General features: G+C 46.7%; 1 protein-coding gene across 3 annotated transcripts in view; it reads right to left on the reverse strand.

The window, feature by feature from the left end:
* PLEKHA7 (pleckstrin homology domain containing A7) overlaps nucleotides 1-19,169 on the reverse strand; it is a 209,955-nt gene that overhangs the window by 70,463 nt on the left and 120,323 nt on the right. For all 3 annotated transcript variants that reach the window (XM_060018553.1, XM_060018555.1, XM_060018556.1), the window contains exons 4-6: nucleotides 15,170-15,253; nucleotides 1,348-1,459; nucleotides 478-579 (exon numbers count right to left, since the gene is read on the reverse strand). In XM_060018553.1, coding sequence (XP_059874536.1) covers nucleotides 478-579; nucleotides 1,348-1,459; nucleotides 15,170-15,253 — 298 coding nt within the window. The remainder of the gene's footprint in view (nucleotides 1-477; nucleotides 580-1,347; nucleotides 1,460-15,169; nucleotides 15,254-19,169) is intronic.

Here is a 19,169-nt window from a genome sequence, read left to right on the forward strand (position 1 = left end):
AGACAGGTGAGGGGTGAGGAGACAGTGAGCTGAGTTTGGCCGATTTGGAACCTGAGGTGCTAGGATGCCAGGTATGTGTGTTAGACTGGGGGGAAGGAAAAGATGGGATTTTTCAGGCAAATGATAACAAAGGCTCTTTCACATCAGGAAGGCAAGTGCTGGCAGAGGATTGGCGGTAAGGCTGGATTCATACTGACCCACCCACACTTGGGCCCGAGTCCCAGGACAGCCAAGAGCAGTGGGAACCAAAGTGGTTAAGTGGGTTTGGGGAAGGAAACTGCAGCCACTGAGCAGACTGCCGACTCACAAAAACGAACAGCAAGTCGCTTAGCACAGTGGGCAGGATCTACTGGCCTCAGACAAACTCAGGAACAGAAAGCTTATTATGAGCCTGTTCCCAGTTCCCGGGGGTCAGGGTAAGGAAGGAATTCAGCAAGAACTACCTCCCTGCCACCCCTCCCTCCTCAGTCTCCTCACCTGCTTGTGCAACCAGCCCCTCACCACCACCGGAACATTGGGGTTCCTCCGAATGGCTTGGTCCCTCTTCCCAAAGCTGTGGACTTTACTGGACTTTATGATCTAGGAAAGAGCAGACTTGAACTCTAGCAGCAAGGGGGATTTGGGGAGGCCCAAGAAGCATCTGCACGATAGGAGGGCTGTAGGCTCCCTGCGCCGTCATCTATGCAGCAGTGCCCTCTGATCAAAAGAACAGCAAGAAGACAGAGAATGGGCGTGCACATGGCCGCAGCATCCTAGTTAAAAGGTGGGTGCAAGAGCTAGCAAGCTTCCTGTTTGGGTCACAGAGGAAAAAAAATGTAAAGGGATTTTTCAATCAACTTTCACCAGCAGCTTCTGGCCCTAATATGTCCTATGGCTTTCTGGAGCAATGCTACAGTCTGGTCACAGAATTTGCCAATTTCCAGATATTTACCCCTCCCATCTGGTTCACTCCTCAGCACCCTCCCCTTCTCTGCAATGCTGGTTCTCTTCCCTGTTCCTCAGTCAGTGCTTCCATATCGTGGGCACAGAAACCTCTGGGCCCTTCTGTTGTGAATCTCACCATGCAGTCTTTGACACACATGTGAACAGAGGTGTGGCCCTCCAAAGACACGACAGGAAAATGAAGAATGCGGCCAAGGCCGTAGATGTCAGTCCTGGTTCTGTCAGCAATCACCTGTTTTCTTGGACATGTGACATAACCCCAACTGGCCACAATTTCCTATCTGTCATCTGGGGAGAATACTTATTACACGTCTCCCTCACAAAACTATGGTGAAGATCAAACGGGTTTCTGGCTACAAAGGGGCCTGGCAAAATGCAGAAGAGGGGAAGTGGCCAGGAGCTCACCTTGGGGCCAGGCTTGGCCTCCACGGTAGAAGTGGTCCCAGCCGTGGACGTTTCACTGACCATGCTGGACGGTCTTTGGTTTCTCTCTCGCTTCGACATATGCGGATTTGGCCTGTGGGGAGACAGAAGGGAATCCAGTGATTAAGTGGCCAGGTCGCAATGGGAAGTGGAATCTGAGATTTATTTCAGGTTAGAACTGGTTGATGGACCTTAAACAGCCCAAGACAGATCTTCTAGACACCACCTAACTCCAAACTGCCGTTAGAGGGCCACGACACCCAGCCTACCCACATGCTTCAGGGAATCAAGAGCATGACAGATGGACAATCTCCACAGCCTGACACCCCACGAAGGGGCCGGGTCACTGCTGCCTGCTGTCCCAAGGTCCCCACCTTTCTTACTCGGGTGTTTGTGGCAACTGCCCCATCAGATGGGCCCACACGGTTTACCCCACTCTTTACAGCAAAAGCAATCCACACTCCTTACACACACACACACACACACCTCCATTTCCCCTGGCTCCCAAAAGAAGCTGTTTCTAATTAGTAACAAGAAACCACTTGCGCACACATCCACACCCCCGGATACATAGAATCGCTTACATAAATGCCAGTGGGGCTTGCCTCCCAAAATAGATTACTCAACAAAGAGTCTTATTCTAGGAACACTCCATTAGCCCCAAAATAGAGCCATTGAAGATATTAACCCCTTGTGCCATGCCTGGAGAGCACGAAGAAATGAAGCACGCCTGCATCCCCAGTGACATTCCCCTTGATGTGTCCCCATCGGCATCCAGCAACATCACGCGTCCCACCAAGAAGGTCCACCTGCCCTGGGAGGGCCAGCGCCCTGGGAACATCATGGTATAGCACTTAAGAGCCATCACAGAGAACCCTTCTTACCTGCCTCCACGGAGCCCCAGCATTTGCCAGTCTTTCAAAGCAGCAGCGGCAGCAGAATGACTCCACACAATCCAATCCCTATCCTTAAACAGCTCAACGCTTGTTTCCCAGACCCTGCTAACTCTAGGATCCCTAAGCCTTCCTCAAAGTGTAAGTCCCAGCATTCTATGGCTGGGTTGTCTGCTGCTCTGATGGGCAACAGGACCCAGGTAGCTGCAGTAAACTGAGGCTTTTGGCTTGAGGAGTGGAGAAAATCCGATTTGGAGGCCTGGGCCAGGGCCCTGAGTAGATGGAGATGGAGGATCCAGGCAAGACACAGCTGAGGAAGACACGCTCTGGATGTCTGTTCGCCAGGCTTACTTTTACACGGGTGCTACGAGGGAAAATCCTAGTTTCCACCCTGCAGACACGCTGCTTCCTTCAAAATCACTGCTGCTCAAAGGATAAGTGATCCTTCCCACACCCCAAGACAGAGACCTGACACCCTGTACCATTAGGGAAGTCCTTCGCGGAAGTAGCTGTGACCCCCGTGCTCTCTGAGCTGTGCCAGCAGCAGGACCACTGCAGCGGGCACCAGCTTTCCAAGCGGCTGGGCCCTGCCGGATGCTTGGCAGCTGGAGGTGCAAGTCCCACCAGGGAGAAAGATCACTGGCTCCTTGTCAGCTCAGGCACTCACTCCAGATTCCCCGCCCCCGGCCTCCATCCCAGCCAGACTTTTGTTACTGCTCCCCACTCAGAGAATGTCACCACACTTAGAGTCCGCTCAGTGTTGGCAGAAGCTGTGTGCAGCACAGATAATCGCCAACCGGGGGTGGGAAGGGGCTCTGAGAGGCTGCCTTGTCCAGCCCCTGCCTCCAGACAGAACTATGCCCGAAACGTCTTCCTGGAACCTGGGCTTGCCTGACTTCAGATTTACAGAGGCTGAGACAAGGAAGGAGAGTTCTCAGGTTATCTCAGTCACGGCAGCTGTATCTCTAAGCCAAAATTCAGGACACAAAGTCCAACAGTAAGAAAGGTTTGTTCGGGATTTTATCAAGTTTCATTGGCTCCCATTTAAGACACTGATATGACGGTTATTACAGAATACTTGAGAAATATAAGAAAAAAGCTAAAACGAAAGAAAAAAATCACCATAGTCCTGTTACCCACAGAAAAGTCATTTTTAATACTTGGTATATTTACTTTCATTCTTTTTTATATGCCTGTGTTTTTTTTGGGGGGATGTGTGCTTTTTTGTTTTTATATAATTGTGATCATACTGTGTTTACGATTTGGCATGTTGATTTTTAAACTTATTGTAATATAAACATCTTCTCCTTTCTTCTTTTCTTTTTTTTTTTTTTTTTTGCGGTACGTGGGCCTCTCACTGTCGTGGTCTCTCCCGTTGTGGAGCACAGGCTCCGGACGCACAGTCTCAGCGGCCATGGCTCACGGGCCTAGCCGCTCTGCGGCATGTGGGATCTTCCCGGACCCGGGCACGAATCCGTGTCCCCTGCATCAGCAGGCGGACCCTCAACCACCGCGCCACCAGGGAGGCCCTTCTTCTTCTTTTTTTAAAAAAATATTTATTTATTTATTTGGCTGCACCAGGTCTTAGTTGCGGCATGTGGGATCTTTAGTTGCAGCACGGGGGCCCTTAGGTGCGGCATGGGGGACCTAGTACGCTGACCAGTGATTGAACCCGGGCCCCCTGCATTGGGAGCATACAGTCTTACCCACTGGACCACCAGGGAAGTCCCTCTACTTTCTTTTAAACTCATCCATGTCATTTTAAATGACTGCATCACATTCCATCAACTAGATATGCCATCACTACTCTGTGAGACAAAGAAGAGACTATCTGGATTTGTGATTGCTCAGGAAATCCGGGACAGATGCCCACCACTTTTGCCATTTCTGCACCTTACAATCTTGAGCTCTAACTGTAGTCATCTTCCTGTATTCTAACCCCATGTCCCCTCCCTACACTAGCTTCTGGGATGCTGGCTGGCCGGGGAGCTCCTCCAGCCACAGGTGCAGGAAGAAAGATGACTTCCTTGCAGTCTTGGGTAGGTGAGGAAAGAAGGTACGACTACCACCTGGAGAGCCAGGTATGAACAGATTTCAGCTGGAAAAGGACTGTTTGTGGCCCCAACACTGAACATTAGTGAGGGATGGGACAGGGGTGGCGGGGTGAGGACAGGGAGAAACACATGAAGACAACTTCATTCTCCGTGACTATAGAGACCTCTGCTCAGCAACATCCAGAGAAAGCTGCCTTATTAGCAGACAGGACTGAAGTCCAAACTAAATCTGCCCCAGAGAGGGGAGCATGTCATCTCTACAAACAGGGAGCGTGTCTTCACCAGGACTCCCCACTCAAGCAATAGACTCAACCATTACCTAGCAGTCCCTGACCTGACTCTTTGAAAGAACAAGGCGCACACAGCTACCCACCTGGCCAAGTAACAAGATCTGCATTCAGAGGATGTTCCTCTGAATCTCTTCAGCATGGGCCATGGTCTCTTAGGTCCCTCCAAGGGTGACTGTCACTTCTGGAAATCACTAGAAGTTATCTGGAATTTCAACTGGTTTAAAACAAAAAAAAAAAAACCAAAAAACGATGGTGGTCACCCTTGGGACACCATTTGGTATTCAAAAACGAGGATATGAAAAATGTCTCAAAAACAATTTTCTCACTTGGCTGAAAAGGTGGCTCTGATGGAAACTGCTAGAGGTCGTTGACCACATTATTTGGAGCAGTGGGAACATCAGTGGAGCATGTGTGTGGCCTCCTGAAGAGACAACTCTGAAAGGAGCAACAGTCACTTGCACGTGGGCATTCTGGCACATTTGCTCCAGCCAGTTACGTCTTACAGGTGTGTTCCCCACTTAAAAGTCTGACAGGGCAGACACTGATTTGTCCTCAACTCCCCAGACTCCTGACAGGTCTTACTCAAGAACAGCGCCCTCCCCCAGAGAAGAGAAGAGGAGTCTGTGGCCCTGAGCTGAGCAGCTGTGAAGGTGGTTGGTTCCCGGCAGCATGCCCTCAGGCACATGAGTCACACAGATGCCGACAGGCAGAGGCGACAAAAAGCTGCACACACGAGGGGAAGGCAGACTCTTAGTGTCATTCAATAAAATCTATTACCTTAAAAGCCTTTGTGCCAGGTTTCTGTGCTATCCTGAATCCCAAAGTACAGTGGGATGATTTGAACAAAGACTTCTCTTTCCTTGACTTGGGCTACATGAATGCTGATTATTTGCCGGAGGGGTGTGGGCTGAAGTTCAAAACCGTGAGCTAGAGTTTTAACTCAATTGCCTCCCCTCTGAAAAGAACAAAAGAAGTTGGAACCACACAAAAATCAGTCTGGAGAAGCCCAGGAGGAAAGTGACCTTCATTCTACTCTGAACTTCCTCAAGGATGTGTCAGGTGAACCTGGGCAGGAAGTCATTTTCTCTGTCCCTCAATTTACCTATCTACAAAAGGAGCTGCTTCTGCTTCCTACATTTCCAGGAGCAATGCATATAACACTGTCAGACGTAGTAAGAGAGAGAAGTTATAAATTCAGAAGCCACTCCTTTCTGCTGGGTCTGAATTTAGGTGAGTTTGGTTAATGGGCTCCTCAGCTGCCTCTCAGTCAACATCAGGAACTGGAGCAGACTGAAGCGGCGGCACAGCAAGACCCTATTGCTGTTGCAACAGGTAGGTCGCCAGGCCAAGTATCACCAACCCTTAGGGACGGGTACACAAGGTCCAGCAAGCCCAGGGACCAGGCTGTATTTGTCCTGCACCTGCTGTGTCAGGCACTTTGCCTGCATTATCTCACTTACCCTTGCAAAGCCAGTTTTACCTTCTCCATTTTGTCAAAGAGGAAACTGAGGCTCAGAGAGATTAATGACTTGCCCGAGAGAGAAGCTGGACTCCAAAACCTAGGCTTCGTCACAGAGATACCATCCCACGGCAAGTCCCAAGGTCTGGCGGAAACAGGCTTTTGCTCTTCTCAACCCCAAGAGCAACCCCCAAACCAAGAAGATCCTGGGGTGGTGGAAAGACCACGAGCCCAGAATAACGGGATCTCAACAAAGCTCTGCAGCTTACAGACTCTCCAAGAGTCACGTCACTATTCTGGGCCTCAATTTCCACTTTTGCAAAATGAGGTGAAAAGAACTCTCGTCTCACAAGGTGGTTATGTAGACTGAAATGACGCTTCGAAAACCACGAAGCACTGCACTCAACGAAAAGCACTGTTTGTCCCTGTTACCAGTGGAGACTCCAGAATTTAAATCTCAGGTTTACTTTATTTTTATTTCTAAGGCACTTCTCTCCAGAAAGCTGAAGGTACCAGACCATTAACCTCTGAACAGCAATCATTTCCTATAAACAGCCCTATAAACACCTTCGCTGGGGCTTCTTTAACGTGTAATAACCCTGTGGCTGTGGGGCTGGCCTCCCTTTCTTTCTCCAGGAGAAGGATAATGTCAAGAGTCTTCAAGGCTATGATGGGAGGTTAGGAAGCTATGAGAAATCAGGAATCTCTTACGAAGAAGACATCATTAGATGACATCTGTGTCCCATTAATTCCTAGAAAAATAGGCACCCCGGGCTTCCCTGGTGGCTCAGTGGTTGAGAATCCGCCTGTCAATGCAGGGGACACGGGTTCGAGCCCTGGTCCGGGAAGATCCCACATGCCGCGGAGCAGCTAGGCCCGTGAGCCACAACTACTGAGCCTGCGCGTCTGGAGCCTGTGCTCCGCAACAAGAGAGGCCGCGATAGAGAGAGGCCCGCGCACCGCAATGAAGAGTGGCCCCCACTTGCCACAACTAGAGAAAGCCCTCGCACAGAAACGAAGACGCAACAAAGCCAAAAATAAATAAATTAATTAATTAATTAATTTAAAAAAAAGCCAAGCATTTGAAGCCCTTTTTGAAAAAAAAAAAAAGAAAGAAAAATAGGCACCCCAATTCATGCTCTATCCTCAAGGATTCTACATGGAGAACTCAGCTGAGATTACCGGGTGCACGAGAACAGGCACACTCACAAACAACCAGCACAACCAGCATTTTTTAAGCCGCTCACACCCACTACCCTAAGGGGTTTGGGGAGAGCAATACACAATGAAAAGCAGGAATAAAACAAAGTTCTTGTCCCAAACAGGCAGACATCTCCACACCCCGTCTTCCCAGAGAAAGAGACACACAGACGGACCACCAGCACTCCCTGTACACACTCCCAACACCCCGGGGAAGGCTGTCTGACAGGGTTTTTCATTCAGTGACTGTGGCCTCATTACTCAGCTAAGGCTTCCTGCATTCCTTCCCCTTCACCCCCAGCTCCTCTCTTGAACACAAGCTCCCATTCCTCCCCCTACTCCACACCACCTCGGGGGCTGGAAACCAGCCCAAACGGCAGCCCAAAAGGCAGCCCTCACCAGGCACAGCAACAACCCAGCGAGCTTCGAAGGTTCCTCTCTCCCACCTTCAAACCCAAGCACTGTCCTGAACTTGGCCTGAGTCCCGCTCTGCCGTATGAGCCTGGTCTAGTCTCTTCTGCTGTCCAGGCTCCATGTCTCTGTCTATGCCGAGGGAGAACCAGACTTTGACCTCTACTGTCCTCTTCACCTTTGTTCTGCTGTTTCAGAGATGCTACAATTCTAACCCCAGCCTTTGGCAAGCCCTTTTCTAAGCAAATCTGCTCCTCCCGGATAACCAGGCAGCCACTTTACACAGTAGGAAATAGCCTTTTCTAATGGAGATCTGGGTACTTCCAAGATTGAGAGGAGGTCAAGGAGGGCAGTCACAGGAAGACAAAATCACTGTGCGAGCAGCAGCCTCCCTTCCACACACAGCAAAGCCACCACTGCAGCATCTTCCTCAGTACAGACAGCCGGAGACGTGGTTGCTGTGTGGCAACGACTGCATCCCCCGTGCCAATGCCCTTCGAAACATCAACATCAAAAGCCAAGCCAACACCCAGGTGTCTGAAGGAACTAAGGACACCATCATCACCTCTTCCCTTACCTGTGATTGTCACCAACACCGTCTCTTAGACCAGGAAGGAAAACTGAACAGTCAAGTTTCTGCATCTGCTTGCCAGGTGTTCCCATTTTTCCTCATTTTTCTGCTGCCATGGCAACAAAATGCAACAGGCAAAGCTAGCCCAAGACTGCCAGTCTGGAAAGACAAGGTGCTGGCTGTATCAGCCACAGACAGGAACACATCAGCCTCACAGCCCGGGACTCACAGGACAGACTCCTCCGAGCTCAGAGTTGTAGCGCACCCCCTCTGCCAACCTGGGCTCTTAATCTCTCACTGCGAGCTTTCACCAACTTGAAACTGCAGGAGGAATGGGAGACAGCCATCTCTAGCAGCAGGAGATACCCCACCCCCAGGCATAATCAGCATATGCCTTGGAGAGTCTTGCCCTGCAACCTGCAGAGTGAACCCCCAAAGAGGTCAAAGGTCAGGAAGGTAAGTCTAACCTTCAGCAAGATAGTATCTTTTAAAGTCTTATCCTCCAAACACCACTCATGAAATTCTAAGCAATTCCAGCTGTGGTTTTTTTCTAAGCAGTCCAATAAGAAAACGAAGGGCTGCTCAGACCTCAATGGAAGGAACAAGCTAAACTTCCTAGGTTGCCCAGGAAAGAAAGACAGGCCAGGCAAGGGTCCTCTCCCCTGGTTAGGAAACTCCAAGGTGATCTTGGGGGCCTTACAGCTGGCTTCTGAGCAGAGCAGGCTTCTGAACTTCCAGAGCGCATACTCTCAACCAGGCCCCACCTCGTCATCAAATGGTTAACAGAGCCTGGGGATCAGTGTACACAGCCTGCTGCCAGCCTCACGGCTCCGGAATGCTTCTCTCCTCTTCCCCAAGAGCTGCAGAGGCATCTGTCAGTGGCTTCCTGGGCATCCCAGCACCGAGGAGTAAATGCTCCTGCGCACAGCACCAACCACCAAAACCACAGCCTGGGAGTTCTCTGTGCCAAGGCTTCCGCCTTTATGAGGGCCCCTGGGTGTGGTCCTTTAAGCCACAAGCTCCCAATTCAAGAAAATCACTGAGAATCAGGAAAAAGGCCTTCAGAAGAGACCAAAAGATCCAATCACTGTAACTGAAGCTCTGTAAAAAGGCTCGAGGATGTTTTCTGGAGAAGAGACTACCGGGGAAGCTGGCTCCTTTCAAGCAAGCATGAAGTTATTAGATCAAATTTCATTACTGCAAATACAATTACAATTAAAATTTCTAAGTAGCAGTAGCCTACTTAGTCAACACATTAACGCCTAAGTACAGCCAAGGAAGGGGAATGTCTCCTGAAGACCACTGAAATGAGAGGCAGTAGGTGTAGTAGTTAGAGGCACAGCATCTGCAGCCAGACTACTTGGTTTCAAATCCTAACTCTGCCACTTATTAGCTGTGTGACTTCTGGCAAGACTCTTAACCTCTCTGTGCCTCAGTAGCCATGATAATAACTTTATCTTACTCAAAGGACTGTTGTGGAAATTAATATATGGAAAGCACTTAGAAAAGTACCTGACAATAAATCATAAGGACTCTAAGTATTAGCTATACAAATAATAATAATATCAATATTATTATTAGTGGAAAAAGCCAACTCTTATTCTAAGAAGTAGATTACTTCATTTAATGTTAAAGATGAAATTCTAGATCTTGAAACAAGGGATGATAGAAAATCTCCTTCCTAGAAAATTAGAGACTGAGCTGAAATTTGCCTGCCTTTTACTTTTACTCATTGATCTGATGCCTGCCTTTGGCAGCCACACGATAAACATACCCCACTTCCACCTGCCAGCCCTTCTTGAAGACTTACAGCACATCCTCCTTCATCTTCTCTCCTAAAGACTAAACATGATCGGCCATAGGACAGGGTTTCCAGACCCCTTTTCATAAGGGGATTCCCCTCCTCAGGGCTATCTCAATTGCTCAACATCCCTCTTGAAACTTAGTACCCAGATCAGAGCGTCTGGGGCTTGGCATGTCCCTGGGGCTCCACAAACTCAGAATGAATTAATGAAGGAGTCCACAAACACCATGGTATACCAGAACTATTCTCCCCCTTTCTCTACACATTATATTTTTATTAATGCAGCCTGGGCTTATATCAGCTCTTCCAAGAGGGATTTCCACATGCCCGTTGGCTTGGGTATACAGGGGTCTCCCCTGGGGGTCAAGGCTGCAGGACCTGTTGACTGATACCCACCCGCCTTGGGGGTTCTAACAAAGAACTCAGTAGCATAACAGAAAAGGTGAAATGAAAAAACAAATGCTAGTCATGCAACAAAAGATGCTCGTCAGCGACAGTCTCAAAAGGTCCTGCTTCCCTTAATAAATCTGCACTGTGGGTTATTAAGTGTAGTCATTAGTGCTGACCAACAAATATTTCTGATTTCCTCTCCAGATGCCTGGTAGAAAAGCACTTCCCTGCCCCCTTGGAGTTAGGAGTGGTCATGTGACTTGTTTTAGCCAATGAGATGTGAGTGAAAGAGCCGGTGTACAATTCACCAAGTTTCCCTTTTCTGGCCTTTGGCAATCATGGAAGCACAGAGATGCAGGTCCTTCAGTAAAGGTGACAGAGCTGAACCCCTCAGGGGACCTATGATGGACACATGGGGCAAAAGTGAGAACCTTAATTGTTCTAAGTCACTGAGATTTTATTTGTCGTTGTTATTACCAGAGCAGACCCTAGACTATCCTGACTGAACCTGTATTACTGAAACAGAAACTAGAACATTCAGAGTTTATGTCCTCTAGATCCACCAGATCACAGCTTTCACATTATTTCTCTTCTCCATGCTTCTAATCAGTAAGATGGGAAACAATCTTTTGGTGGGCATGCACCTGGTACACCAAACAGCTCAGGTGAGCCCCACCTGCCAGCAGTGCGGGAGATGGGTTATCTGTTCACATCAGTAATGCTCTAAAGGAAGTCACCATGGAGAATGTTTTTTTTCTTCTCACAGGATAAGGAATCCCAAGATTATCTGACTAAAATCCATCTGAGATTGCCACTGTAGCCCAAAGAATGATGGGTTATCTGGAGGAGACTTAAGGATAAATAGAAGAATCTGGGAGTAATTCAGGAGGGATGGGAACAGCAGGTTGTTTAAATCAGTGGTTCTCAAACTCTTACCAGAATCAGAATCACCTGAAGGCTTGTTAAAACACAGTTTATGGGGGTCCTACCTCCAGAATCTCTGATTCAGTAGGTCTGGGGTGGGGCTTGAGAACTGCATCCCTAACAAGTTCCCAGGGGATGCTGGTTCAGAGACCACACTTTGAGAACCACCGCTCTAGAAGTGGTGAAACCGAGGCAGAGGCTCTGGCGAGAGGAGTCAATGTGACCGTAACAGACTTTTGGAGAAGGAAAAGAAAAGAGCCAGTTTTCCTTTTTCTACCCAACACATTAATCTGAGAGCTGATATAAAGACGAAAAAGGTCATCTCAGCCTTTTTTTTCTCACCACATAACACACTACACAACAAAATTAAGCTCCTCTAAAGGGAACAAAGTGGAAATCATACTCCTTAGCACAGTTTTTAAAAATGGTTATTGGGAAGGCAAATCATGCCTCACTCACCCTCCGGAGCTCCCCCAGGATTTACCTGGAGGAAAAGCCAAGTCTATTTGGAGAGAGGAAGCAATTTGGATAATTGGCTGCAACCTCCCTCTCCAACCTTATCTCTCCTTCACAAACCTCCATTACATGTCAGTCTTCTGGAAGGCTGCCTATCTCCACTTTATTGAGTTGTTTTTCTGGGGTTTTATCTTGCTCCTTCATCTGGTACATAGTCCTCTGCCTTTTCATTTTATCTAGCTTTCTGTGAATGTGGTTCTCATTCCACAGGCTGCAGGATTGTAGTTCTTCTTGCTTCCGCTGTCTGCCCTCTGGTGGATGTATAGGGTAATGCCTTATTTCTGCTAGTGTTGGAGGGTCTCCTGCAGAGGCGGGAGGCAGCTGTGGCTCACCATGGGGACAAGGACACTAGCGGCAGAAGTTCTGGGAAGTGGCATGTCAGTCTTCTTGCCAAGGCTGGTAACACTTCCTTCAGCTGTGAATGACCCTCACACTCGTGCACACTTATCTTCTCTTATCTAAATCTTACCCCTTCCTCCAGTTTAGGGCCAGACACTTCAAGAAAGTCTTCCCTCTCTTTCGTCCCCATCACAGCCAATCAATCACCAAGTCCTGTCAATTTTACCTCCCAAGTATCTCCAGAATCCACTTTGTGCTCTTTGTTTTTCATTCTAACTCAACTAGTATAGATTCCCCATGCTCTCCCCTCTCCGTCTTTGCACAAGTTGTTCACCTTGACTGGACAGGTCTCAATTTAAACAACATCCTTTCCCAGCATGGAGAGGCCTTCCACAATCCCTGAGCCAGGTTAGAACTCTCTTTTATCAACTCCCATTGAACCCTGTGTTCCCTCTATCCTGAACATTTATCACATTTGTGATATCTTGTTTAATTATCTTCCCTGCTCAACCGTAAGCTCTTCACAGACAGGACCACATTTGTCTTGTTTGCTGCTATAACTGCAGAGTCTGGCATAGGCCCTGACACATGTAGGCACTGACTAAGTATTCAATGAATAAGTGCAGCAATTACCACATCAGTTCATAGGAATCATCCCTTCCTCTCAACGCCTAAAGCACATTCTGTCTTCTTCAAGGAATGTCTGGCCATATAGTTGTACCCAACATCTGAAATGAGCAAGCACCCCTTATGACATTCAGGAAACGGGATCTAGAGAGAAAAAGTGACCCTTGAAAAGAAGGAATATCTTTTCCTTGGAAACTGGATGGAATTGAGATTAGCTGCAGAGCTATTTTGGTAGGATAAAGAGGCTACCTTCTCAGAAGTAAGTGGTCAAGGGATAAAGTCTTCTGTTAACAATGAGAAAAAGGATGTGTGTGACAGAGGTGTTTAGTGATGGAAAGTGTGCATTTCCCCAGAAGCTCTTATTAAAGTTGGTAACTTCTCAAGCTAAATGTTCTGATGGATTCTACATCCAGACCTTTAATAATGACAGGCGCCCATGTCTCCTGGATGCTTAAGGAGGGGGGCTGAATTCAACAACCTCCCAAGAGCTTCTAACCTTCAGGATTCTATAAACAAACTCATTCCAACCTGGAATTCGGAGAATCCACATTCTGGCTTTGTCTTTACACAGCAGGTCTTTTTCAATGTAGGAGACAAGACAATCTTTACCTTGCATCCCCTCTTTCTCTAATAGTATTAATGCTTTCAAAGTCAAACACCCCCCAACCCCCCACAAGCCCCACAGTCCGGCTGTCATGTCCTGTGGGCCACGAGCACCAAAATAACTGAGCAAACAGCTTCTGACTAGGGCAAGGGTTAGACCTGACCAAAAAGAGATCAGGCTGGGATGGCATCCTGGCTTTTCTACTTCTAGCCAGGCAACTTTGGGCAAGTGACGTGACTTCTTTGGGTCTTAGTATCTTCGTCTCTAAGATGGTGATGATGGTCTACTTCTCAGGATTATTGTATTAAATGAGATATGCATATAAAAATCCCCAGCACAGAGTAAACATGCAAGGAATGTCAGTATGATCATAATTACAGATTTCTAGTTTTAAAAGTTCTGTTGGATAATGATTCTAAGTTGAAAACACTATTGAGATGAAATAATATGTTCGGAATTTGCTTCAAAATAATCCAGGGGTGAGGGGGAGGGTACAGATAAAATAAAATCAGCCATGTTTTGGAAACTGTTGAAGATGGGTAATGAATATATCGGATTTATTACTGTATCTCTCTACTTTTGTATATGTTTGAAATTTTCCGTGTTAGTTTAAAAGTTTAAGTACTGAGAAAGGGGAATGCTGTAAAAATATAAATAGTGATAATTTAAGATTATATTTGAACATATCTAGGTGATTGAACAGAAGAAAAATGATTTGAAGGGGGAAAAAAAACGCTTGGGAATTCCCTGGCGGTCCAGTGGCTAGGACTCCGCATTTTCACTGCCGAGGGATTGGGTTCAATCCCTGGTCGTGGAACTAAGATCCCACAAGCCGTGTATTGCGGCCAAAACAAAATTATATATATATATATATATATATATATATATATATATATATATATATATATATACATACACACACACACATTATACATATATTATATGTATGTGTGTGTAAATTTTTTTTTAAAGAAAAAAAGAAAAATGCTTAAAGCCAACATCTCTATTAGTTTCTCAGACAGAATTGTTTTCTTCAAACAGAGCTATCTCAAATGATCAGAAGGGAACACAGACACTTGCACACATTTCTCTGCCTTCATTTTTGGGAGGACACCTCCCCAAAATGTATGCGTGGGCTGTACATGCATTTTTAAGCAGACAAGCCCTGGGTGGTATAAACTACCTCTGAGCACCCCAGAGGCCCTGGTGAAATGGGACTGAGGGGCAAGACGGTGCCCGTGTTAGGGAAAGCAAGCAGAAAGGACTCAAAATGTTCAGGGACAATGGGGGCCACCAGCCCTCCTCTCTTCTAAGCCCTGGCTTTGGGCTCCTATATGAGGCCTCCACAGGAGGTTGGTTCAGCTGGACCTGAGGCTGATTTAAGGTACTCTCACAACAGGTGAGTGGGTCCTCTCAGAGCACAGCTAGTGTGTTAGGTGACACTTGAGGGGAAAGGGATCATTCGGGGAAAGGGAGTTATGAAGAGGCTCTGACAATAACCATCACAGCACATCCCCATATCACCTCCCCGCTTCCACATCTACCCGCTGAAAGAAGTCTAGAGACTGACAAACAAAATTCTCGAGTTTCACCTTGAATCAAACAATCCACGTCAAGCCCCTACGTCTGAGACAGAAAACAGTCCAACAAGCTTTGTTTTAAGCAAATGCCTTTAAGCTCCCAAGCTGTGCCTGGAAAAGGAGAATATACAAATGTACTTACTCTTCTTGAAGAATAAATTCGCTATTTTCTGGAGAAAACTGCCCACTCACAGGATGCCTGAAGGCTGTGGTCTGCTGGTTATGGCTAAAGAGAAAGAGAGATAATGAATGAGAAATCCTGTGAATGGAAAGGCTCACAGACACAACAATAGGTCATTAATGTCTGAGGACCCCTGGTCAACACAGACTCCTCCCAGGGTAAGACCACTCCAGAAGCCAGATGCACTGAAAAACCAAAAACTTCCAGCTCAGGCGCCAAAGCTCACCTAAGACGTGGGGATTTCAATTCTAGGCAAGTCTTGCCTCCAAGACAGCACTGTATCTCAGAGAGACAGTCCATGAAGGGCTAACTCCAAGAAACTGACTCACTCAGCGCAAGTTACTTTAAGATGGCACGAGCTGAAAACAAGAATGAACGAAAGCAGATGGCACTTTCAACAGCTTCCAAAACCCATGAACCAGGAAAAGAATCCTAAGAATTAACATCCACCCAGAAAAATCTATCTTCTTAAAATTCTTCTCCCTACTACAAAATGTCTTCACTTCAGTGATGGAATATAAATGTATGGGCATGTCTCTGCAACATGACCTGTACAATTTCAACACTGTGGAGTTTTTATCACCCTTTTGAAGTGAGAAGGGATCAGCTTCCACGCCGAGTTGACAGACACAACCGAAGTGTGTAGGTGTTTTGTGTATTCATAAAGGCTGCCTGGTTCTTTGAAAGGAAGGAGGAGTTGGCTCTAGAGGCTGCTGCTCTGATCCACACGAATAAACTAACCTAACCTCCTTTTTCTATTCTTTAAAGAATATGATTTATGTTAAAATGTTTTTCTCACTCGCGAAATCATAGTTGTTTTAGAAATTTTAGAAAATATAGAAAGAAAAAAGGTCACCCATGATCTCACCACCTAGAGATATACCTGGGTTTCTTCTCTTTCCTAGCTTTCTTTTTTTTTATCATTTTTTTTAAAAATATGATTTTACTGTATTTAGAAATCTGTATCCTGCTTTTTTCACATCCAATTAACATAGACAATTTCCTATGTCATTAAGATGTCTTCATTTGAAATAGGTGAATAATAGTCTTATCATATAGATGTAAAATTTTTACTGGCCATCTGTGTGCCAGGTACTGCCTGAGGTGCTAGAGATACAGAGTGAACAAAAATGTCCTTACCCCGCAGTGCTTACATTCTAGAAAGATTTACATTCTTCTAATGCTGGACATTTTAGGTGCTTCCCCTACCCCACCCCCACTATTATAGTCAATATATCTTTGCATTTATGGGCTTTTTCTGCAATTCAAATTATTTCCTTGGGTTAAAGTCCCAGAAGTAACATTACTAAATCAAAGGGCATGGTCATTTTTTAAGGCTCCTTATACAGACGGTTAAAATGCTTTTTCTTGTCAGAGTCAACATATCATCTCAGTTCGATAGTGTTAAGATATCAGCCCCATCCCCAAACTGAGCCCTGACTCACCCCAGAGATTAGTAGGTTTAAATGAGCATAGCATAAAGGTTAAAAAACAAAAAACAAAAAACCTTTGTTTGCCTTACTCTGCCCTGGAGCTGTCAGAGCGTCCTGCGTCTGGTGTCTGGGTAAAGCTAGCACTGAGATCTGAGCAGCCTGAATCCTAATAAGCCCTAGGTGAAATAGGCAGAGCTATCCGGCCAGTCTGCTCCCTGGCCCTGCAACTGCACACCACCCCTAGCACCCCCTCAACCCTCCCCACCACTGCCGGCCTCCGAATTCCCAGCTCCTGGCTCCAGGCAAAGCCCTTGGAATCCTATGACCTCATCTGGCAGGCAGCAGACTGTTCTTCCCAAAAAAAACAGAGTTGAGGAATGAGCGTCTGGATAAGGATGAGAAGCAGGCCCCCGTAACACCTATTTCAGAAATCCCTGCATTGTGTTCACGGGTTAGGCTTTATTTGCACCCAGTTTCTTTTAGCCATCTCCATTCACCAGGGAATTTGAAAACATTCTACCTAAGCCTGCCTCATTTCTACCTAGAGGAAAAAAAAAAATGCTCTGCTCATAATGGGAATAACAATAATTCCTAACCACGATTACCTCTACAAAGCCTTTTCTTACACATCTTAACTATTAACACCGTCGGCCCCTGTTTTATGAATGAGGAAATGGCTCAGAGAGGTCAAGAGACTTGCTCAAGATAACTCTGTCAATAAGTGATAAGACTGGGCCATGAATCCAGGTCTTCAATTTCTAAATCGATGCTCTTTGCGTGCTAACCTGCTGTCCCCTTCCCTTAGGAGTCTGTGGGGCTGGCAGCTTCCTGGTCAATATCGGAAGTCCCTAAAGTCAAGGCATCTGAAAAACAGCAGCATCTACTGCTACCTCCTCTCCCTCCCCTTATGCCCAGGGCCAAACTTCTGAATGACACCACCTGTGTGGCACTCAGTAGCCCCCAAACAGTCTTTGGTCCTATGCCAAGGTCAGCCTGGTGAATCTCTGGTAGGTGTGAGCAAAGAGCAAACCTTCTATGTGCTGGGAGCAGCATCCGGCATCCAGCAATGCCTTCATACACACTGTACAACCTGAATAGCAACTCCTGGGCTCTCCACACCCAACCTGTACCAGCTTAAATAAGCCCAGGGTCTTGGGTAAATGAACCCTGAGCTGGAAGGTGTAGGCACTGTGCTGATTTTCACATTCTAACATTAGAAGAAAGATAGTTTTTTCAAGTGGACAAAAATATAGCTGTCATTTGGTCAGACCTAGAGGCAGCTCCTCAGCCTTCCTTCCCTAATATGGACGCTGCCCTTTTTGCTAAAAACAGTTATCAACCACAGCACCATCACCACCATTTCCTGCATTTACATGAAGTTTTAAGTGTGGTCACATTCATTATTGTATTTGACCCTCCCAAGTACCCACTGAGGTAGGCAGCACAGATATTTTTATTCCTATATTATGCAAAAATAAATGAAGATGTGGGTCACGGGATGTTATTGGAAGACTAAATTAAAAAAAAAAAAAGGACTCAATACATTGAGAAAAGAGATGAATCAAAGCAATGCCTCCTGGGGGACTTCCCTGGTGGTCCAGTGGCTAAGACTTCGAGCTCCCAATGCAGAGGGGCCCAGGTTCGATCTATGGTCAGGGAACTAGATCCCACATGACACAACTAAGAGTTTGCATGCTGCAACTAAAGATCCCACGTGCTGCAACGAAGATCCCACGTGCAGCCATGAAGACCCAATGCAGCCGAATAAATAATAATTAAATAAAATTTTTAAAAAGTAGTAATGCCTCCTGAATACTGAGGTCTTAAAATTCGATGGTTTCTGATCAAACTCGCCCAGGTTGCTAATGGCAGAGCTTCTGGTTCAGCACTTTTTGGCAAAGGAAGAAGAGTTAGGTCCTTGGACTATTTCATTCAATCTGCCTAAACACCCAGCAGGGCAGGCTGTGTTTCGTTACATCAAGCCACAGGTGAGGAAAGGCCCAGAAAGGGGAAATGACATGCCCACAACAGTCAACTCCTGGGTTCCTGCACCCACCACCTTTCTGATCTCTTTCTACCACTCCAGGCTCACCTTCACCAAATGGAGGTTGCCTATGGAACGCTAGATTCCCCCACCCATTGGGAGATTGCAAAGTCCTCTGACTTTTCCTGCTGTCCTTAACCCCTCAGCCCAAAAGCCCCCAGCCTGCCCCATTTCCTGACTTTTGATTTTCTAAAACCCATGAAGAATCTCATGTCCTATGACCCTATCTTAAGATGAAGTTAGCAGGCACAGACAAATCCCCTGAAATACCTGTTCTTAAACCTGAATTGCCACCTTGCTCCCTGACAGTGATGTAGGTGACCCGGCCGGGAGCCAGGTGGCTGGTTTCAGTGGAGCACAGAAACTCTCTCTCCTCCATACAAGGGCTTCTGTTGCATTTCAGACTACTGAGAAAGTAACTCGGCAAATGAGGTAGAGCAGAACCTAGCCTTTATTTTCAGATCCCACTCTTCCTCCCAGGAGC

Source organism: Delphinus delphis, chromosome 8 (genome assembly GCF_949987515.2).
Source record: "Delphinus delphis chromosome 8, mDelDel1.2, whole genome shotgun sequence".
Classification (NCBI taxonomy): Eukaryota; Metazoa; Chordata; class Mammalia; order Artiodactyla; family Delphinidae; genus Delphinus; species Delphinus delphis.